At 42.4% G+C, this 23,154-nt stretch overlaps 1 protein-coding gene across 2 annotated transcripts in view; it reads left to right on the top strand.

Annotated features, from left to right (window-relative positions):
• The first annotated feature begins 2,913 nt into the window (after window positions 1-2,913).
• The window catches only part of PLCB1 (phospholipase C beta 1), a 411,722-nt gene continuing 391,481 nt past the window's right edge, over window positions 2,914-23,154 (top strand). For both annotated transcript variants that reach the window (XM_069850172.1, XM_069850173.1), the window contains exons 1-2: window positions 2,914-3,074; window positions 14,667-14,744. In XM_069850172.1, the coding sequence (XP_069706273.1) occupies window positions 2,976-3,074; window positions 14,667-14,744 (177 nt within the window). In that variant the 5' untranslated portion in view covers window positions 2,914-2,975. The remainder of the gene's footprint in view (window positions 3,075-14,666; window positions 14,745-23,154) is intronic.

The following is a 23,154-nucleotide window of genomic DNA, read 5'->3' as shown; positions in this document are numbered from 1 at the left end:
TCCAGGCCACTGATGCCATGCTTTGTGGAAAAGAGAGCTTTAATTTAGATGCGCATTGAATTTAAGCACTTGCAGCATGTACTAAGTACCGAAAAATGTGCTCTTAGCTGGAACGGATGCTAATTAAGCAATAGTGATAGCACATAAGCTAGCTATCTGGGTTGAAACTAAAATTCTCACTGATTTCACTGAGCCTAGGATTTCAGCAAGGGCTGAATCATAAGCACTTTCCCTAACTGTTGTTGTCTAAAAGGCACAGTCATAGTGCCATTTGCTTTTGTGCTTCTTTTTCATTTTGATGCAAAATCCATTAGATATCTGCCATATAAAAGACATGTTTCTCTTCAGCCAAATATCATCAGATTAAAATACTTAAGTCTGAAAAGCCACAAAATCGCTCCAAACAATGCTTCATATTTGAAGCACTGCATACCAGTATCACAGCCTATAGGATCGGCTCTTCCATGTTCAGGCTAATGGATTGCCAAGAGTCCACAGTATCATTGGGAATCATGATGTGACATTATGAATTGAGATTGTTTTTCCCTAAGAGAGACTGTAAAGAAGGCTATGCCAAATGAAAACGTATTACGGGCTTGTTGAGAAAACTGCCACAGAGATGCCACCATCCATGGTAGTTTTATATCTTCCAGACAGCTGAATTGGGTAGACTGGTGTAAACACAAATGCTTACGGGATCACTGATAAGTACTGTAGCACCAGTGCTTTTTGCACTTATTCTCTGGGAGATTTTAATATCATTATTTCATTTCTCTTCTTTTGTATCCTATGTACTGGATGAAAAGGCAGTTGTGAAAACAGTACTGAAAATCACTCTCCCTCACCCAGTCATAGAGTAACTCTGCACTTACTTCACTGCAGTCAAATCTAGATTTTGCTAGTATTTCTTTAAATTGTGTCAAATTAATGGAAAATAAAGCCCTGCAGTGAGAGAATAGACTTTCCTCCTGACTGATGTGACACCTGCATTTGCATGGAAGGTTGATACAGATAAAACATTGGTCAAATGGATTAACTGGTCTCGGAATGTGTATGCTACCTCCACTGACTATGGTAAAGGAGAAGATTCAACTCCCATAAAAGGCAATGAATAGCTTCTTACTGAGGAGGGGAAAGTTAGAAGAGACCCAGGGGAAGAGCTTTAACTACTCTGTAATTTTGCAAGAGCAAATCAGGAGTCCAATATGCCAGTTTTGTAGCTTTTAACTGAAAAAAAAAAGGAGAGAGAGCATTTTCCTACTCAGATTGGACATATTAATTTTTTGAAATATCACTCCTCTGAAATGAAACTGATTTTTCTTTAAAGATGGTCCTTCTACATTGTTTGACCTGCTGCCCCTAAAGCATAAGGGTCAACTGGAAACCTCTATGGAGAAATTAGCCATCTGTTCTGTATCATCTCATGCTTTATCACTGTTATGACTGCAAAGGGTCTCTAACAGAGAGGAGGTCATTTATGGAGCACAGACAACTTAGTTTTTCCAAACCCTTTCCTTAGAAGCCCCAGGTTTAGGATTTTACTGGGTGAGAGGACGTTTTGCTACCTTTATGCCTTTTGAGTTTAGCGTACCTAAAACTGAGTCAAGGTCACGCGCCTTTGTTCTGAGAAAGCCCCTTGATCTTATGGGGGCAAAAAGCTTTGGTAAAGCAATTTCTGCGTATTTAAAGCCTCACGCTTTGAAGAGAATTATTTGTGTTGCTCTTAAGTTTTTCTTCTTTTGGCATCACAGTCATCTCTTTGCAGATGCAGTGTGTTAGCAAAGATTCACGCGAGCCTTTCCTTTAGTGCAACTCACTGGTGGGAAGGCTGAGGGAGCCGACTGGGACCACACTTTGAGGAAGGCACCCACTGAGTGCTGCTGGCTTGGGACACCATCCCTCACCGAGGGATGAGGTTGGGGGGGAGGAAAAGAGACATGGAGAGAGGCGAGAGCCATGGAGGGAGGAGAGAGGGAGACACGTGAGGGAGGAGAGAGGGAACCATGAGAGGAGAGAGGGAGCCACCAGAGGGAGGAGAGAAGGAGACAGGGGGGAGGAGAGAGGGAATCATGGGAGGGAGGAGAGAGGGAGAGTCGTGGGGGAGAAGAGAAGGAGCCACGGGGGAGGAAAGAGGGAGAGTCACGGGGGAGCCATGAGGGAGAGAGGGAGCCATGGCAGGGAGAAGAGAGGGAGCCACGCGAGGGAGGAGAGAGGGAGCCATGGGAGAGGAGACAGAGAGAGACACAGGGGAGGAGAGAGGGAGCCCTGGGAGGAGAAAGCCCCGGGGGAGGAAAGGGAGAGAGCCACAGAAGGAGGAGAGAGGGAGTCGGAGGAGGAGAGAGAGGGTACCACGGGAGGAGAGAGAGAGAGAGAGAGAGACACGGGGGAGGAGAGGGGGAAGAGATGGGAGGAGAGAGGGAGCCACGGGAGGAGACAGAGATAGTCCCGGGGGAGAAGAGAGAGAGCGAGGCCCGGGGGAGGAGAGAGGGAGCCCAGGGAGGAGAGAGCCCCGGGGGAGGGGAGGCAGAGAGCCACAGAAGGCGGAGAGAGGGAGCCGGGGGAGGAGCGAGGGAGCCCCGGGGGCGGAGCGATCCCGGGCGCCTCGCCCCGCGGGGAGGAGGCGGTGCCGCTCCCTCCGCCGCCGGCAGGTGGCGCCGCGGGGCTGCGGGCCGGGCCGGGCGCGGGGCGGGGTGGGGGGGGCGGCGCGGGGCGGGGCGGGGCGCGGGCCGCGGGGCTCGGTGCGTGTGCGAGGGCGCGGGCGGGCGCGCGCGTGGCGAGCCTCCCGTATATAAGGGCTGAGCCGCGGCGCGGCTCGCCCCGGCCGCCGCTCTCGGGCGCCGCTCGGGCGCCGCTGAAGCCTCTCGCCGCCGCGCCGAGCCTCCCAGCGGGAGCGTTTCCCGGCGTCCCTCCCGCAGGTCAGCCGCCTCCCGCGGCTTCTCCGCTCGCGGGGCTGGGAGCGCGTCCATGCGGAGCAGATGGCCGGGGCGCAGCCAGGGGTGCACGCCCTGCAGCTCAAGCCCGTCAGCGTCTCCGACACCCTGAAGAAAGGCGTCAAATTCGTCAAATGGGACGACGTGAGTAGCTCCCCCCCCGTCCCTGGTGGCGCTCGGGCAGGTGTCGCGGAGACCCCCGGCGCTCTTGGGCCGATGGGCAAACTTTGTCGGGAGGTCTCTTCTTTGCCGTCGGTATCGCTGGGGTTCCCTTACACCTGTTCCTCTGGGTTCGTGTTCCCCCCGCCGCCAGAAATGGAATAGTCGACGGAAAGGGTAAAGCTCCCGGCGTTTTCCCTCTTAGGGCGCCCCGTGAGGGGGCTCTGCGGGGTCCGCGACTTCCAGCAGAGCAGCGGCTGGCGCTGGAGCTGTCGCCTCGTTACTCCCTGTGACAAATACTGAGGTCGAGGTATAGGCAGCGTTCACTGGGGAGGCTTCCGAAAGCCATTAACAAGTACTTCGCAAAAGGAAAGGTCTCCCGGCTCGCTTCGCTTGGCCGCGTTGAGCCGGCTTCTTTCGCGAGCGTCTTCTCCTGCCCCCCTTGTTTTACGGTGCGCGCTGCCACCTCTGTAGCACAGTTGTTTCAACCTCTCTCTGTTTTTCTATGTCCCTTTTCCTCCTCCCGGCTTCTGTCGTTCCTTCTGGTTCCTGCCCTTCCTGCTCTCTCTCTGGTGGGCTTGTCGAGCCCTGGCGTGTTATCCCTGGGCCTGCAGTTCGGGTTCCCCATCTCATCTTCCTCTGCAGAAGGTTCTTTCTCACTTCATCAGGGCGTGAGGCTTGCCCCATACCACTTGCTGCTTCCCAACCTTTTACTCTTGCGTTGCCTCATGTAGGAGAGAGTGTGGTTTCCCCTTCACCTTTGGTAGTCCAGCTGTTCGGCAGTTGGGGTTTCTTTCTTCACTTGCAGGTTATGCCTGGGATTATTTCAGAGAAAGGTAGCTTTTTTCCATTTAGTTTTCCTTTTCTTGGGGCGCCAAAGTAAGACTGATGTGCTGCACAGAAGGAAAACAGAAGGGGCATGTCCTCTGCTAGCTTTGTTCCTACTAGGCAGCATCAGATGCTTGCGTCTCTGTTGTGTGTGAAGGAGCAGGTGTCCCAGAAAGTCTGTCTTTGAGTGGTGTCTGGAGGCAGAGGGCAAACTGAGGCTGGAGCTGTGGTAGGGAGGTGATTGGGAGCAAAGCTAAGCATGCCGGCCAGTTTGAATGTCAGGAGGCTTGCTGGGGATAACTTTCTTTTTAGAGCCTTAACACAGTGCTTGTGTTTTTGCTGCGATTTCAGCTGTGCTAAAGACGTATGCAGCAACAACTGGAAGGACAACAGAGAGAGATGGAGAAGGAGCAGTTTGTGTGTCTTAAACTGTGTTTGTCTTCTCACATATCATTGTTTTGCCATTGTTTTCAGCCAGTCCAGCAGCCAAATGTGTGAGCTTGATGTCTATAAACCTGTGATAAACACACTCAAGGAGGGAAAGAACAACAAAAAGCTGAACAACTTGTAGTGCGGAAGTTTGTTTACGATAGTAAGCTAACACATGTTTAATAAGCTCAGCAGCCTGACCTTGTCCACAGTAGTAAATGCTGTCTTGACACAAGTTATTAATGTTCAGAAGATAGATGGGAACTAAGCGTGAATGACTTGCCTGAGAAAATGTTTTCTCTTTAATGTAGGAAAAGCAGTGTAACTTCAGCCTTGTCATTGCATTTATTGCTTTATTTTTTGTAAGCTGCAAAGAAATTTACACAGGTATACGCAGAGATCAAGTTAATGGTAATGTAAGTCTGCACACTGAAAGTCCAAGCAATTAGACAACAATTTAAATTGTTAAAATAAGTGCTATTTCCCAAGCAGTATATCGTTTACATAGAATTTGAAGGAGAGGAGATGTTCTCTGTGCACAGTGCATGTTCAGTGGCTGACCTGTCTCCTACAGACCACTTGGAAAAAAATTTCCAGTTGCAGACCTGAAGGCTGTAGTAATAAAATGCTGCTAAATTCTGGCAAAAGATGTGCATTTGGGCTTAAAGGTGTTACTCAGCAATACACAGGTATTACCTGGAATGTGTGACTGAGATAGTAAAGCGTCCTTTTGTATTTAGCAAGTGCTTTCATTAGCAGTGTTATGAAAAAATGCTTATTTAGCCACACTGTGTGGTGGAGAATAATAGCATTAACTCATTGCTGACCATGCATTGTGTGTATATGTATGCATTTCCCACTCCCCAGCCCTCCTGTCTTCCTTGTAGTGTTTCTTGTCAGCAGTGGAACCCCATGAAATCAAAGATTTCGAGGGGAATTAATCCCCTTGGGCACTCTCACGGTGAGAAGGTCTTCAGAGGAATGTATGTTTGGTTACTTGGAAAAGTAGCCAATAACTACTTCAGAGTCTGTTTTTTGTCTAATTAATCTGTTTGAAGAGTTTTTAAGAAATTATGATCATTAATCTGAACTTCTGTGGTCTCTCATGTAAATAAGCTTGCACAAACTCTCCAGTGAAACAATGGGCTGTAATGAGAAATAGTAAACTACAAAATGTGACAGTAAAATAAAATTGACCATAATGAGTACTTTGGATCTGATGTGCTCACAGGACTGTTCAGAAATGGGAGCCTCACGTACTGATGTTTATTATGCACCATTTTTTATTTATTGTTTCTGAGCATGAGACTTAAGTTCTTCTGCATCGCCTAAGCACTAGGGCAGCGTGCGTTCCTGCCCAAGGAATACCCTTGTAGTACACTTCCCTGCTGTTTTGTTTTGCAGTTTAAAAGATGGCTCTATTGACTTTGCTTTGCATTTCATAAAGCAAAAGAGTGTTTTCGGTGAATTCCTATGACTTGTACCAAGTTTCAGCCCAAAGCAAAATTTTTCCAGCTGAGTTACAAATCTCTGAAAAGTAGTGTTTTTTAATGGAAATGTTGTAAGTATTTAAACCAAAACACGAGAGGTGTGTGAAGAATTTCATGGTGTATGGAGTAACAGTTGTTAAAGAATGTATTTGCCAGCTTTTAGAAGGATGCTGCAGTGATACAGACTTTCAAATGGATCCACTCATAAACCTGCCATCCTCAGCTTGTAGTAGCTCTGTGCTAATTAGTAACTCTGAGGCTGCTAAAAAGCAAATATGGTACTGACATTATTACAGCAATCTCCTCTCTCAGGAACAGCAGTAAAGGCTGCTACATGTTACACATAAACCTCACCCAGTGGCTGCCCCCTTGCTCAGTGTGATTATGATCTGTTTGGAAGAGAAATGCCCTCCCTGAGTTTTGCCAAAAGGAGAGGAAGAGGTTATGTCAGCCACTCAAGATCACATACAGTCAGGTGGAAGCGAAGCAATACAGGAGGCTTGAAACTCCATTTCCTTTGCAGGCCAACTTCAGTTTCTAAATTGTAAAAGCATTTGGATCAATTGAGAAGTTCTGGCCTTGCAATTTGTCACACTTGTGCATCAGTGTTGGGTGCAATATCACTTCTGCCATCCAATGCCTGATAGATTCTATTCATAAATTCTGTTCTGGATAAGGATAGTCACTGAAGTCAAATGTGATTGTTTTCCTGCTACTTTGCTTTTCCTCACGCGTTCTGTTTCATTCTATAATAGTATGACAGGTTGGAAAACAAATTCTAGAATTAACTCTTGTTCCCAGTATGTAGATTGGGTTCACAAGGTGCAGAAACAACAGATGTAAATAGGTGAAAGATAGAAATGACTGGTTGCTTAAGTGTTTTTTGTGAAGATAAGCAAGTGTGTGTCTGGTTTAAGATACCGTTTGGCTGAGCACTTGCTTCTTTCAAGTCATGTTTCTTCACACTGTCTTCAGTTGGGCCTTTATAACCTCTTTTCACTTGCTGCTGGGAAGGGACTCTGGGTCTTTAAGTACTGGTCTGATCTTTGAACAGATGCACTCTCTTATTCCTATACAGAAGCAGTAGCTCTGAGAGAGAGAATGCTAAAAGAACTGATTTGATCCACTCTGCTGTAGTGAAACATAGGTTCTAGTAGCTCTTCCTGATAAGAGCTTTAAGACAGTTTAAGAAATAAATAAAAGGATGCAATTAAGTCCATGGGTAAAGCTTTTTTGTAGGACTTAAATTTAGTGTAGCATAATGTGTTGCTAGTTGGGAAGGTTAACGAAACCTGAGTTTAAAGGAGGACTTCTCTAGAGTCTGGTGTTTGAAGAGGCTGAAACCTGTCTTAGCTATCTTTTTTGCATTATTTTTCTCTGGTTTGTAGTTGGAACAAGGTAGTCATAACTGAGCTAGAGCACAGCTGAGCTGATGTTTTATAAGAGCAATAATTGGCACACTGAAGCAAGTTAATATTATGGTTTATATTAAAAAACAGATTTGTTTTCAGTTCTTGCTTAAAGGCTCTCTTATCTTCCCTAGTGATAATGTGCTTTACATCAAGAATTTGGCTGGTCTCTCTGTGGCTTACACTATTTACTTTTACTTGCAAGTTAACCATAGCAGTAATGTAATGTAACTCTATGTAAATTGAGCAGCATGATTTCAGTTTTATAGACATTTTTTTCTAAATATTTAGTTACTGAAACAAACTTGTTGATAGGTAGCATTGTTTAATGGCTACAGCACTTCACCAATATTCCAGTGAGCTGCAAAAATGAACCTAGGTCTTTTAAGGTCTGTTTCACTACCTTTCTTTTACAACTCTTCATCTTCATCAAACATTTTTGAGCTGAGACACTGAATGCTGTGTAAAGTTTTTTGTATTTATTTGTTTAGCATCTTCTGAAGAAGATTATCAAGAGTGTGAGATACATCCCCTTTAACCTTTCAAGTAAATATAAGATCAGATACCATTATTATGGATAAGCTGAGATCAAACAAAGAAAAACAAACTGGAAGTTTTCAGAAGCAATTCTAAGATGTTGATGCTCAAGCAACTTGGTTATTTTCCTCACCTGCCCTTCCCCCCCAACTTTTTTCTTGAACTCTGCACAAGTCTGTTGCTACAGTACATTACTGAGGCCATGAAAAATGAACAACCATTGTTCTGTGCATGTAAAGCTAAAAACAATAAACTGGAAAGAGTTTTTTTCTGCATGTTTTCAGTCTGGAGAGAAGTTAGTCCAACATTTTAGAGTTTTGGGGTTTTTTTTCTTTGTTGCTAATTTTTACATAGTAAACAAATATGAGCTCTGTGCTATATAAAAATATTTTATTTAAGTGAATAGAAGTTGTGGTTTTGGTGTTTTGCAACATAGAATAATTAGATTGAGTTTAAAATTTGTCAACAGTTAACATTTAACAGAAGGGAAAACTTGAATATAGCTAACTCCTTTGGAAAGCTCTTGCTGACTTTAGCTTGGAGGGGAAAGATGTTTGGATTCCCTGCAGAATGGTTAAATGCCTGCTTCAGTTGATCTAGTAAAGGCTTCACATTTAAGTCGCAGATAACATCTGTGTTATTGTAGCTTCTGAGCCCTTGGATGGTTGGTAGATACTTGAGGAACTGAAAATTGGAAAACAGCTCTTAGGTAAATGAGGAATTCTCTGTGATAGGAAAACTAACAGTGAGTTAAAGTTCTGCATTGTATGCTTTCTCGCTTTATTCACTTTACTGTTTGAGTTCTTAGGACCTTTTTTTAAAAAAGAAAAAAAGAAAATGCAAAGGCTGTGGTGAAATAGTTAACTTTAATTGTTATGGAGTCTTTTATCTACTTAAACGATTGAGAAACACTTTTAAATTTATTTTCATGAGACCCACTAGATGACAAAATGTATTCCCTGTTGTACTGTTGTAGGTCCAAAAAAGAGACCAACAGAAAAAGCTTACTAATTTTTAATTTGTGGTTAGATACCTTGGTCCTAATTTTCAGAGTGCATAGCACCATACAGTCAGCTATTGAGAGTCCCTGGTGACTTCACATTAATTTGGGCTCAGCATCTCTAGAAGTTGGAGAATGAAATGTGGAAATACAGTTCTAGTATTCCCTTAAAATCAGAATACGATATTTATGCACATGAACAGAATTATTTAAATGGCTGGCTCAGCATCACATAAGAACGATCTGGCAGAGGTAAAATCTTCTTGATTGGCATTTGGCTGCCTTAGCTATAAATATCTCACTTATTCCTTCTGTCTTGACTGCATGCTTTGCAGCACCTACAACAAATAAGGACTCATGCAGTTAAATCAACGCTGCATAAGGTAAGGCTATACTTAGCCCAAGAGTATGGACATCCTAAGAAATGAAACAAGGTAGTTGTCTTCTGAGGAACAAATCCTGCTCAGGGTAGCTCTTTGAAACCTGCAGGAAGTTAGTCTTTAGCAGAATGATGGCTTCTGTTGAGTGGTGCGGTCACCAAAGCTTCTGCAGTGTTTAACCACTCCAGTAGTGAAGAATCTTTTACTTCGTATTCCTTTTGAACAAGTGGGATTTCAGTTTACAAGTCCTGTAAACTCAATTCCAATTTTGATTTCTTGTCCTGCTTTTACCCTCTAGCACTCATCTCACCTTCTCCAATGTTTCCTTTTGGCAATCTGTTCCTTTACATGGCATGTTTGGCTCTTCTCCCCTTAGTAAAAGAGGGCATCTTTACCCTTCCATACTATTTCAATGGTTCATTGCAAAACCAGGGGATGGATGCTCTCTCCCTGTTGCTCATAGTTAAGCTGTTAGTCTAAAGAAATCCATATTGCCAGTTGCTTGGGTCATCCTGCTTAATTCCAGTCTGAGAACACCCAGTGTATTATGGAATTTAACAGCTAATATATCTGCTGACCATGTGTAAATTGCTGTTTTGCCATCCCTTCTTCTTTGCTCCTTCTCCACTCTCCCAAGCCTCTAATTACCCTGGCTTGTGAGGTAGCAAAAAACCTCTTTGTAGGGACTCTCCTCGCACCTTTCCCACACCCCTGCACCCCTGCTCAACCAGAGTTCAAATCCTTTCACCAAAGTGAATGAAAAGTTGCAGAATATTTTGCTTCTGCCAGAAACAACCTTTATTTCTTAACTTACTGCTTGGAAGCAGTTTGGCAGAAATTTTCCACTAGAAGGTTCAAGCAAATTAAATGATGATGTGTGTAAAAGCTTTTTCAGTTTCTGTTTGGAGATATTCAGTGCCTCAAAAAATCTGAGGCAGAAGTAGGAGACAATGATCTGGCTTCATAACGCAATGCCATGAGACTCATCTGTTGTAAGAGCTGAAGATAAAGGCTGCTCTGCTTTGTTTTTAAAAGCTGTTGATGTCAGCTTTGACTGCAAGCCTTTCTTAGAATCATCACCACTATATGATTGATAAAAACACATGCTCATGTGACTTGTGGTTCTGCTAATTGACAAGGTACATGTAGATTTTCGTTTCCCTGTTGGTACTTTTAAGATACCTTATGAACTTTTAATCTGTGGCAGGATTGACCCAATGCTTGCATTGCAGGCACGCTAGTCCCAGCCTGTGAAGTTCTCTGATGATTTTAATGCTGAACTGTGCTTTGCACGAAACACAGTGGCTCAGTCTCTTGTGGCTGGATGCACAGCTTAGGGGAGTGCTCTGAGGATTAGTGGTAAGATAGTCTTTATTCATCAGTAATGTTAAAATGAATGTGGCACTTCTTGGTCACTGATGTTACACGCAGTCTAGGGGACCCACACTTAAAATCGGACCTTGAAATGGTTACCTGGCAGGCACTTAAATATGGATTTGTCCATTGATCTTTTACGCTTATATGCTGGGTGGTAGGGATCCCAGAATTCTCTGTGGCATTTTGTGGGCACAAATCTGAAGCGTATTTCTTTAAAAGGATAAAAAAATAAAGAATATTGCTAATGCAGGGCCTGAGGTTGCATAGCCAATTAGGAGGCAACTTAATGGAATGTGTGTAGAACAACCGCATTACTCATCTGAGGCTCTGAAACTGGAGGAAAGTAGAGAATTGGCCCTAACTCAACAAACAAAAAGGTGGAGAGCTTTTAAAGGGGAAATTAAAAGCCCTTTTGAAAAGTTATTCACTGAAGTTGAGACTGGTGTGATCTGCAGCACACTGGGATTGCCTGCCAGGTTAGGGCCACACAAAATTTTTCTGGTCAAGGAAATAGCAGTGGTGATCTATTGGAGAACAAGCCACTGCTTGGGACAGCCACCCACAGGTGGCATTTAAAAAGCCTGATGACCCACAACCATTTGCATCACTGATTGGAGCATGTGGCCTTTCTTTTTCCTCTCCTTTCTCTAGGCACATCTGATTTTTGCCCTAGTCACCTCCTCCTGCTTCTTTTCTTATATTCTTGGATGTGTCCCAAGAATCTGAAGCTCCTACCCAAAGGGCTGCTTTGTTTGTTGACATCCAGAGGGTGGTAAGAGCTATGCCTTTAATAGGCACCTCAATAGTGTTAATTTCTCAAACCATCAGCTTTAGAGATGTACAACAGTGACCTTCCCCACCCCCTCTCTGTTTTATTCTGGTGTTCTGAACCTGTGTGGGTTAGGGAGGAAATTGATATCTGTTCCCTATTTGTTGGTCCTTCAAGTTTTATTTGTTGTTTTCCCCTTTATCTATTGTGTCCTGTCTGTTAGCCGCCTCTTCAGAGTTGTGTATGGTGGGAAACCTATTCAGGGAAGTTATGAGAGGGATCAGCTCTTTGGTTGAGGAAACTGAATTAATGGGCTTCAGGATACTCTCCTGAATGACTGCAAATTCAGTAATAAACTGTTATTCCCATATAGTACAATAGGCTTTGCAAATAAAACACAGTTGTAATTTGAAACAACCTTCTGTTTCAGAGCCTTGAACCCCTCTTCTTCCTGAAGAACTGTCAAGGGTTTTTCATGTATCTTTTTAGTTGTTGCCTGCTTTTGCAGATCCTGATTGCAAGAGCATTGTAAAAGCAACAGACTTGTTCCTTGTGACAAAAGACACTGTGTTAATGTGGAGTGGGGAGCAGGACTTGCAGGTCTGAGTAGGGGTTTATTCCCATTCCTTTGCACCCAGAACTAAGGAGTGTGGCTTTTGTGGCAGGGACTTAGAAGACTTATTGTTAGCTTGGAGAACATATAAAACATTGTGCATGTGACTTATTGCTGCTGTTGGCTGTATGGAAGGATTCCTAAGACACATGTGCACAGTCACAAGTAGTTATTCTCAGATCCAGTGTTTGTATACAATGTGACAGCATGGGGTTCTAGTGTTCATCAGCATGTTAATTGTGCTGTACTTAATGTCAGAGTAGTGTAGTTAATTTTAAAAAGAGGCATAAAGCGCAACTACATTTTTCTGATTAAAAAAAATCTACAACCACAAATAACTTCCTGGAGCACAAAGTATTTGAATTAAGATTCATCATTATCCCTGTCATGATGGGGTTTCATTTATGTCACCTAGTAGTTATTGAAGACTTTCTCCTATCCTCCACTTTTTTGAGTCTGATTATAGTCAACATTTTACAGCCCACATCTACAAAAGTATTACTTTGACAGTTGTACATCAACAGCACAGACAAATCCAAATAGCTTTTGGATTGAAGTAACTGATTTAAAATGATGAACCGGCAAAACTGATTAATGCTAGACAGAATCTTTTCATGCCTGTTTCCCATCGCTTCCTTCTTTCCCATTCCTCCCCCAGTTGTGTGTATCTTATCCAAAGGTAGAGGGACACTTATTCTTTTTCTTTCCTCATTTTACATATTTACATACAGGCTGCATGGAATATAATGACATAAGATAAAAAAGGAGATATCTATCTCAGTAGCAGGTTCTTTTCTGCTTTTTGAAAAGCAGAGGTTTGAGAATACTTTTTTCTAGAAGCTTGTGGATATGGACAACTAGTCAATTACATTTACATGTTATACTTGAACAGTACCTAAATCTCAAGTGTGTAAGATAACTAGAAACTATAGAGAAACAGGAAGAAAATAGATGGCACCAATTCTGTATGTCTGTTCTGTTGGGGGAAGTATATGCAATGCTGTTTTCTTGTATTGAAGGAAAAGAAGGTTCAGTGGTGCTTTGGACTAGCTCCGATAGCACTGCCTGGCAGCAGTACAGCTGCAGTTGTTCCCAGCCTCTAAAAGCTCACATAGCACCCATTTGAGTGTCAGTGTACCTGTGGGCAAAGTTAATCCACAGCCAGGATCTTCCAGTTAGCAAGAGGACTTTTATGCTCAATTAAGGGTTTGATCTTGTGTTTCTCCTTAGTGTAGAACTTACTCTTCTTTGTATTTCTCTTGTGCTGAAATGAAAACATGCTTCATACTTGACGCTGTTTTATTCTTCTACTTTTTTGCCCACAGGCTTCAGACTGGTGCTGAGCCTGTCTCTTAGCTTCTCTGGGCCTTGCATTTTCCTGCTGTAAATTGGGAATAATTCAACCTTGCTGTTTAACGATTGTCAGTTGTTGGGAGTTCAGTACTTGATCAGAAAGGACTGTACTGCTGGCATAATATAGATAAATGTTATCTTTTTGCATCAGAAGTAGCACTTGCATAACTTAGTTTTTATTATGATGATGTCACTTCCACCAACTTTATTAGCACTTAGAAAAAACCCAAACACAACAGTTAAATATTTGATTTAAATTTGAACCTATTAGAGCCCATTTTTTTTCCTTAAAGGAATGTAAACTGACAGGAGACAGGTGGATGCAAAAGCTGTAATGTACCTGTAAGACTTTACCAGGAATCTGCATCCTTTCTGGGGAGGGATTCTTTGCTTATCCTGGTTTCTTGTAGAGAGAAGGCTTAAGCAATTTTTCTGTCTTCATGTCTTCTTCCTCCTTTCTGTGCTCCCTTCATAACTCTTAAATTGAGTTTGGCAAACAGGTAGAGGTCTCAAGACAACAGTGTTTTTACAGATTTCATGGCAAATAATAGAGGAAAAAGAGGAGGGATCCTATTTAACTAGGCTACACTGATGTTAATTATTGTTAAGCACTAGGGAATCCTGATGGGTGGGAGATGTAGTGAACACCCACCTGTGGAAAAGGCTTTGGCTAAAGCCTGTATGTCCTGAGTCAGGTGCCTGCTGTCAGCCAGGAGATGTGAATATGTAGGAAATCAGGCTGCCTTACTTATAGTACTTATAAATGTGCTTGGTTTTGAAAGACCTGAGCTGTGGATGTTATCAGAGGAGGCAGGTTTTCAGCCTATTTGGAGATGGGGTGCAATGTATATGCTCTCCTTTCTAACACCTTTTTAGCAGGATGGTAGAAAAAAAAACCACGAAAATACTAATGGAAAGTAAATGACAAAAATCTTAATGTATCCGATGTTATTCCAGGTTTTCTAGGTGAAGTCGGTCTTTGTATGTTACAGAAAACTTATAGGCATATAGCTCTTGTCTATATCTGAAGGTCATTTTGGATCAAGATAGGCAGTGGACATCTGATACCTGTAGTACTTTACTATTTTGGCCTCTAGTTTGACAGTTTGTTTTGTCTTTTTAACTTCATCTACTTCCAGCTTTTCTGAATTAACTCTGTGTTGACAGGTCTGGAGTTTAGTGCTGTCTTCTCAGTAATGGAAATATGTTATGTCAGAAAAATGGAAGTTAGGCAGGTGATACTAAATTCTTCTAGTGACGTTTTGCTAGTGGTACCTTCAGGGTAATTTCTTGATGTTGCAATTCATTAATGTTGGTGGCAAAGCAGCTAGTGCATAATCGTTCTGTGTGCTGACATGGATTTATTTTTATTTGTCCTTTTTTTTCTTCCAGGACTCCACTGTTGTGACTCCAATTATTCTCAGAACAGATCCACAGGGATTTTTCTTCTACTGGACAGATCAAAATAAGGTAAGAGAAAAGCTTCCTGCTACAGAATGGTTCTTTGTTTCCTGTGGTGTGATGGACAGGAGTCAGGAGGCTTTGTGTGCCAGTTCTGGCACAGCAGACAAGCATTACATCAGCATATGTTCCTCTGCTCTCCTGGGGAGCAAATACAACAGGCCTGTGGCTCATCCCTGATGCACAAAATGTGGAGATATGGATGGAAGACTGGGATTTTTCTTGTACTCTGGTAACCTCCAGCCATAGTAGTGGTCTGATGTCCAGTGAAGTGTATAGTTGTCCTGATTTACACGCAAGAATCCATTTGGGATGTTGTAGTTCATAGTTGGCTTGTGCTTTCTCTGTCCTGCCTTCTTGTATGCTGTGGATTTGGGCTGTGATGCACAGCAGACCCAGAATTCCCAGAGGCCAGAGCTTCCTTTGAATTCTTCTTCCTGAACTGCTGCATGTTCCCTGGCCATGCCTGCTGGTCTGCGTCACTAAGTTGTTACTAATCCTTGCTGGACGCTTACTTTCTTTTAAAAACATTCTGGTGTGCTTAGATCACTTTTATGGCTGGGGAGCTGTTGGGAAAGCTCATGGCCCGATTCATTGCTGCATTATGCCAGTTTCATGTTGACATCACTCCTTGAAATCAGCACTGTTGTGTTGCCTGGTGTTGGAGATTGTGGAGCCGCACCAGGGTGAAAGCGTGTTGGTACTATGGGCAGTTTGGGGCAGTTTGTTTCATATAGCATATCAGATATATAATAGAAAATTATTGTTACAATTGTTATAGTGAAACGCTGTATCAAAACTAGGAACCACATGATACTGTCCTTCTTTTACAGCTGATTTTTCAAGTGTTTATGCAGTGAGTGCTTGTGCTATTTCCCTGTTGAAAATGTTAGAACTTGGGAATGCTTGAGCTTTGGCCTTATGTTGGAGAATATGCCAAAATGACTAAATACATACTTGTACTATTTTGGCTATGGAAACATGGTTCACTAGCTGAGTAGCTGTTTTTCAGGAGTTCCTGTTGATTTTATGTTTAGATATTAGTGTTAAAATTGCTTGAGGGGGTAGCAAGTATTAAATGTGCAGACTGTCCAGGCAATTTGCTATTGCATTAGATCACATATATCTTCCTGTGTTTGCTTTTTAGGGGAGATGGAGTACGGTTTTCAGTCAGTGTATTTGGAAATCATATAATGGAGCTATAATAAAAATCTTGTCTTTCTTTGCTTGTACAAGGTAGTGGTGGTGGTTGATAGCAGGTTCATCTTTTGACAGTCCAGAGTTGTTAAATTACTGCTCAAAGAAGCAAAGGGAGTGCCTTAGAAGTTGAAGGCTATGACTGATTTACACCAAACCAGTAGCTATGCCAGAACACAGCGCAGTCTTCTGTTTTGTTCCTTCCTTCGCATAAACTAATTGTGTAAGCTGAAAAATAACTGCCAACTTTATAATAATAAATGGAAACTCAGAGTTGATTGGGGAGTTTATTTCACTTTTTAATGTTTGGCACTGAGACCTCCTTCAGTTTCCGACTGTTGTCTGTAAAAACAATGTCTTGAAGCAATTCTGTGAAGAATAGCTATTTATAGAATTGTTGTTCTCATATTCATGAAAATATGTATTTATAATGCTCAGAGCTTTTTTTTTAAAAGATTGAGTATTCATACTCGAGACAAGTGTCAGTTTGATTTTTAAGCTTGCAAATCAAGCCTCTGTAAAGGGCAACAAGAAGGATTTTTTTCTGGTTAATAATTCATGACAACTAGGTGACTCTTGTTTCTAAACACCATCCTAGTGATGTTGGTATAAAGAAAGTAAAAAATTTCTGTAGGGGTGTTAATAGTGCAAGGATTAGGAAAGAGATACCACTTCCTGCTTTTGTAGAGAATACTTGGGTTCATGTTTCTTGTAAAATTGTAAATATAATAAAAAAGGAAGTTATATAGGAAGTTCTCTTCTTTTTCTTTGTGTAAAATGATTCTGTGATGACTGGAACTATGTGAAGAAATGATATCAAGATAATACATGCTCTATGCGATTGCTTTCTCCTTTTCTTTTCTCCCCCCTTAGCTATTATTTTCTAAGCTGTTGCTTTTCTCATAACCAGGGCCTGTTATTTTCTGAATATGGAAGGACAGGCCTTGTTAAAGTGATGAACTGATAGAAGCCTGCCTGCCAGCTTTGTTGGTCAGACACATTTTCCTGGGAGCTGACTATGAACGCGTATGCGACAAGCCATGAGTCGCAGCCATCCTTCTAGCCATTTGATTGTCATGTTTGCCAGACACTGTGCAAAGCAGTAAATTACTGCTTGGATAATGGTATGGCTTTTAAATTAGGAATCTGACTCCTTTGGTTGCTGCTGCCTTATCTGTAAAGTTACATAAAAATTACATGAATCACTGGAGGGAAAACCACAACAAAACAAAAAAGAGCTCCACTTGTGTTAAATTTTTGTCTAGCTTAAAGAATAGCTGATTGTAGCTCAGTAGCTTTTTCTAACTTGTTAGCTGGTTGAGATACTTCTTGCGTTGCTCCCTTGTTCCTTACCTTTTGTTTCTTTTCTGTTGCAGAGAAAGGGCAACAGTATGTGTGGTGTCTGGTGTCCAGCAGCGTATCTTTTAGATTGATCTTTGCGGTCAGAGCTCAGGCTTCGTAGTAAAGATGCATGTTCAGTGCAGCCCTCCATCAGTGTCACTGACCCCATCTCGTAGGTCTCTCCCAGGGTTTGCAGCCTCATCAGTGAGCGTGGGCAATGCTGGAGTTGAACAGGTGATGGGTCAAAAAGGCTGCCAATAAAGTAATTCTTACCAAGAAGTTTTTTATACTTGACTAATAGGGACTCTTCAATTGCTGCCCCCTATAGCTTTCTGATAAGTTATTTAGTAGCAAATTTCATGCTTGCAGGAGCCCTGTGCTCCTAATAAGTCATCCTAAGTCTGTGGTTTGAGATCCATGCCTCTTATATTACACCACACATGCAACACAGTAAGGATGTCGGTTCTTGTGAGGTGAGGTATTGAAGGCAGCCAGGCTTAGAGCCGTCCTCTTGGGATTCACTTCTAAAAGAAGTGGGAAGAAGGCACGCTGAAGAGGCAAAGAGCACCAAGAAGCCTACTTTGCATCAGAGTGGCTAGCAACTTATAGGCGAGGCAAGCAGACTAATTGCTTAAGACTCCTTCAGTGCAAAAGCAGTATCCCCATGCCTTGCTTCTTTCTTCATGCCTCTGTGATTTGACCATTTAATTATGTTTGGTCTGGCTCCAAAATGTCCTGCCAGGTACCCAGGCCCAGCAGGAATGCTTCTGGTCACTAACGAGCCATATTAAAAAGCACTCTGTTTGAATGACTTTATCTGCAGAGTAAACAGCCTCGGATGTGGTCAGGTTCTTCTGACCACATGCCATTTCTCTTTGATTTTTATGTGCCAGGTTCACCTTTGCTGACCATCATAGTGTGGTCATAACTGCAGTGAATGTCTGTAAAGGAAGTTAATTCAAGCTCCAGTCTTACAAATTGGTTATAATAGTATAGTATCCTGCAGTTCAACACACTTACTGTGTATTTGCATATTCAAATATATTTTGCTATCATCAGTAAAGATAATCCTACAAAATAAAGTCATATGTAGCATTTTGGTATTTTCTGGTGACAACAAGGAAATTTTTTTTTTGTTTTAAACAGATGGCAGGACAGCTTTCTGGTTTTAATTGTATTTTTCAGTATGAAATCCTTTTGTTGCTGAAGGTTCTGGAATATTTGCTTCATCTGTATGTAGAGTGCTGGCTGACTCCCTATTATTACTTGAATGATTCTCAACATCAGTTTTAAAAAAGCAAAATTAATTAGGGTGACAAGCTAGCATCTGTTACATATCTTATTGTTTCTGAACTGTTAACTATAGCAAAATGAGACTATATTCATTGTAGCTTCGTATTTTTATGACCTGACTAAAACTTATTTAAATTCCTTGCTACTTAAAAAAAAATGCTGTCGTTTCTTTAATTTTTTTTCTTATTCTGATCATGACTGTTGAAGAAACATAAATCAGAACTCGACCAGGTGAAGTGAAAGCCTACTAGATTAAAAAGAAGTGATAATAAAGAACATTTCTCAGGAGATGAGAATAGACTGGAAAGATTTGTTTAGCCTAGCCAGCAAAGCAAAGCCAAGCCACAGAAAGACTGTGATTTCTGTCTACAAATAGGTACATCAATGGATACATAGGTGGAGCAGGAGGAGGAATATGTATTGTCAGCCAGTTTGTGCATTATTATTTTTACATTCTTTAGCTGGAAGTTACATTACACAATCAAATGGATGTTGGGAGAAGACATGTAGCCATTGACTTGGTGCAGTTCTGACAGTCCCAAATAAAAGGAAGAAAAGCAACTAATTGCTTTTATGGTGGAGGCATTTTGGTTTTTAAAAGTCTGCGGATGTTATAAGAAGCCTTCCTCTTTACCTCACTAGTACAGCCTGATTCATTCCTCTTTATTTTAAAGCGAGGTAACCCCTCTGACACAGCTGCACACCAAAACCACAGAGGATGCTGACCCTGTCTCATCTGCAGTACCATGAAAAAAGATCAGCTAGCAGTCTGTATTGTGAAACTGAACACAAGTGTCCAGTCCCGGGGAGTCATCAGCAACCTCTAAAGCCTTCTGCAGCAATTCTGTTGTAAGGAGGTGATCATCCCATTTGTCCAAAGGGGGTTTGTGTTGAGACACTAGAGCAAGTGCTGAGGTGATACTTAGTGCACAGGAGGGGATCTGTGGCCAAGGCTTCCTTCCTCTGCTGGTTGCCATTAGAGCAGTAGTGCAGTCCAGCAAATTGGTTTGGCAGGAGGGAGTCCCCGCTTCAGCAGCTTGCTTGTGCGTTTCATAGCTCAGGCTTTTAAGTGTATTTTAGAGAAGGTGGGATGGTGAGAGCACAGCAGTACAGAAGTACCTGTGGCCAGCTATTTCTGCCAGCTCTGGCTGGCTCAGGCTAATAGGCAGAGGCACTCAAATCAGTACAGCTTTTAGTAATGACAGTTTTGCCATTTTCAAGGGAACGAGTGGGCTTAGTTTCCTTTCTTACAGGGACAGGCCTGTTTTTACATCTGAACATCACTGACAGAACTGGTACTAACATGCTGTAGCTCAGCACGGAATATAAGCTTGCCTCAGGAGTCTGTAGCAGTAGTACTGTGCCTTGAGCTGGAGCTTTCTCATTTCATGAGACTTCATGAAACGGTTTCATATGAGAGAATTTCTCTGTCCTAGAAGGTCCTTTCTGTACTTGTGTCCTGAGGTGATCGTGAGTTTCCTTGGGCCTGAAAACCAACACGGACCGCAGAGTGAGCGTGTGAAGTGTAGCCTGAGGACTGTGCCTGCAGTGGCTAAGGTTCTTTAGGATTAGGCTTGGCTTCAGCGTGTTTGTAAATTCTGTGGCAATCTCTTTGCCCTCAACCAAATGAAGGATGATGCGACATTTATCCAGCTCCTGGGGATTTTGGCTGTGTTATTTAAGAGCTCTTTTGTGTCTGCTTTAAATTGGGGCTTTAAAATAATTGAGTCAATATTTGTACTGCCCTGTGGGTCAAAGATCTTTTCATTACATCTGTATAGGTTTTACAGTACATTTGACAAGCACACAATAAAGGCTGAAGTTGATATATTAATACTTAAAATATATCTGCTAATTTAATGAGAAGATGGTAATATTTAATAGTACTAGGTCTAAAATACTTGCTCTGAACCACAATTATTTGGCTTAGTTTATTCAAGAGCAAGGTTACTTAGTGGTGCATCTCACTGCTGAAAACATCTAAGAAGTGAATCATTAAACATGTATTCACACTTCTCTTTCTAGCATGTAAAAGGAAAAAATAAAAAAAGCTAAATAACCAAACTCTTTTAAGAACTGAGATTGTAAATATCATTAGTTGAATGGGGAAAAGATGGTGCCTGTCCCTTCACATAAGGAGTTATTTAAATGTGTACAATGAAAAACTTCTTCCTCATTCTCTTAGCATCTCTAGCATTTCAGCAGTCAACTTAACTTATTGCTAGTTCTATTTGGTAATGAATATTGGGTACCTGGACCTCTACCACACAGTTTATAATACAAATAGGTTTGTCTTTGCTTTAGCTGCAAAACACAAAAGTCAGAATGACTTGGATCCATGTACCGCACTGGTACTCTGTCAGGCACTGTACTGAATTTGTGTATTTAGGTATTTGTAGTGGGATTTTTTTGTCTATTAGTGGCAAATTCTCTATTAGATGACTTACCTTCTCAGTGCTTTAGTACTTGAGGTGCTTCTTCATGAACCTCTGTAAGAACGTTATGTATAATCTAGATACACACGTTCTCTGGGGTCAAATGGGCATGAATGGAAAGCTAGGAACGTTTCTTATCAGAAAGACTCTTTTGATATCAAATTATAATCCTGTCCCTACTGAAGGGGAAGTTAAATTCATTGTCAGCGATGTTGCTCAAGGCTTATTCTATGTGGCACTACTCCTTTATTAATTTACTGTACCTATGGACAGAGTGGGAAGATACAGGTGGATTGCTTCTGACTGTTTTGCAGCTGGGAATTTAAGGAGTGAGAGGTTTCAGCCTCTTGAATGTGGAGGAGGTCCTGTAGAGGTGTCCTGTGCTAGTTGGTATCTGAATTTCAAAACAAGTAAGGGGCATGCTGGAAGAGGTGACAGTAGTTTTCACTTGAAATCTGGATAAGGACTTGCTTCAGACAAGGAGTTGTGATGTGAGGTTTTGCTTCGCAATGACACTGTAAATTGGTTATGAACCTAAAGCAATTTGTAAAATGCCACTGGTGGTGCAGCGAAAAATCTGTGCCTTTGCCTGACTTCTGCAGTCATCTTAATTCATGAATTTGAGATGTAATGTTAGGAGACATAATGCTACTGTAGTGGCATTAGAAGCTTTAGACAGGGGATGATGTTGCTGGAATGCAAACAGAATTTTTTTGAGAAGAAAATGACCTGTAAATATTGACATCCAAAGTTGTATCTGTTGTGTTTTTAATGCGAAATGGAAGAGAATCTCTTCAAGGAGGCAGATGCTTGCTAAGGGAATGTTGTACCTGTTAGACTGACCAGTGCTGAAATTGGAAGAGAAATCCTAAAGGCAAGTTCTTTCTCCAGTGAAGATGTAGTTATATGATACACCATGTAAAGAGTCAACATGTCAAAAGTAGAGAAGCTCATTAATCTGTTACAGGAGTTCTCGACTTGGCCATACTGACACTGGTTGAAGCAGCTGAGAGCAAAATACTTCAAGTTTGAGTTGCCAGCTGTGATAGCAGCCAGAGTGGTAGTTATGGAAAGTTCACCTGCATGCATATGTTTTATCTTTAACTTAGAAATAACTCCTCACTGTATCTCTAAAGGAGTTCAGAAATAATAACAGTGCATGAGCTAACATCCATACTGATGATCCACCTGAGAATTTTGAGGGAGCTGGCAGATGTGATTGCCAAACTCCTTTCCATCATCTTCCAGCAGTCCTGGAAGACTGGGGAAGTTCCATTTGACTGGAGGCTGGCTGATGTTATACTCTCCTACAAGAAGGGTCGCAGGGAGTATCCAGAGAACTACAGGCCTGTCAGTCTGACCTCAGTGCCAGGGAAAGTCATGCAACAGGTGATCTTGAGTGCTATCATGGAGCACATGCAAGAGAACCGGGTGATCAGGCCCAGTCAACATGGGTTCACAAAAGGCAGGTCTTGCCATACTAACCTGATCGCCTTCTATGACAAAGTGGCTGCTGGATGAGGGAAAGGCTGTGGATGTGGTCTTCCTGGACTTGAGTAAAGCCTTTGACACAGTTTCTCACAGCATTCTGCTTGAGAAACTGTCAGCCTCTGGCCTGGACAGGCGCACACTCTCCTGGGTGGAAAACTGCTTGGCTGGCCGGGCCCAGAGAGTGGTGGGAAATGGTGTGAAATCCAGCTGGAGGCCAGTGACAAGTGGGGTTCCCCAGGGCTCAGTGCTGGGTCCAGCCCTCTTCAATGTCTTTATCAATGACCTGGATGAAGGCATTGAGTGCACCCTTAGCAAGTTTGGAGATGACCCTAAACTGGGAGGAAGTGTGGATCTGCTGGAGGGTAGGGAGGCTCTGCAAAGGGATTTGAGCAGGCTGGACTGCTGGGCCGAGTCCAATGGCATGAGGTTTAACAAGGCCAAGTGCTGGGTCCTGCACTTGGGGCACAACAACCCTATGCAGTGCTACAGACTAGAAGTCTGGCTGGAGAGCTGCCTGGAGGAGAGGGACCTGGGGGTGTTGGTTGACGGCCAACTGAACATGAGCCAGCAGTGTGCCCAGGTGGCCAAGAAGGCCAATGGCATCTTGGCTTGTATCAGAAACAGCGTGACCAGCAGGTCCAGGGAGGTTATTCTGCCCCTGT

Source organism: Phaenicophaeus curvirostris, chromosome 2 (genome assembly GCF_032191515.1).
Source record: "Phaenicophaeus curvirostris isolate KB17595 chromosome 2, BPBGC_Pcur_1.0, whole genome shotgun sequence".
Lineage (NCBI taxonomy): Eukaryota > Metazoa > Chordata > Aves > Cuculiformes > Cuculidae > Phaenicophaeus > Phaenicophaeus curvirostris.
The sequence above is the reverse complement of the archived record's forward strand: the minus strand, read 5'-3'. Positions and strand labels throughout refer to the sequence as shown.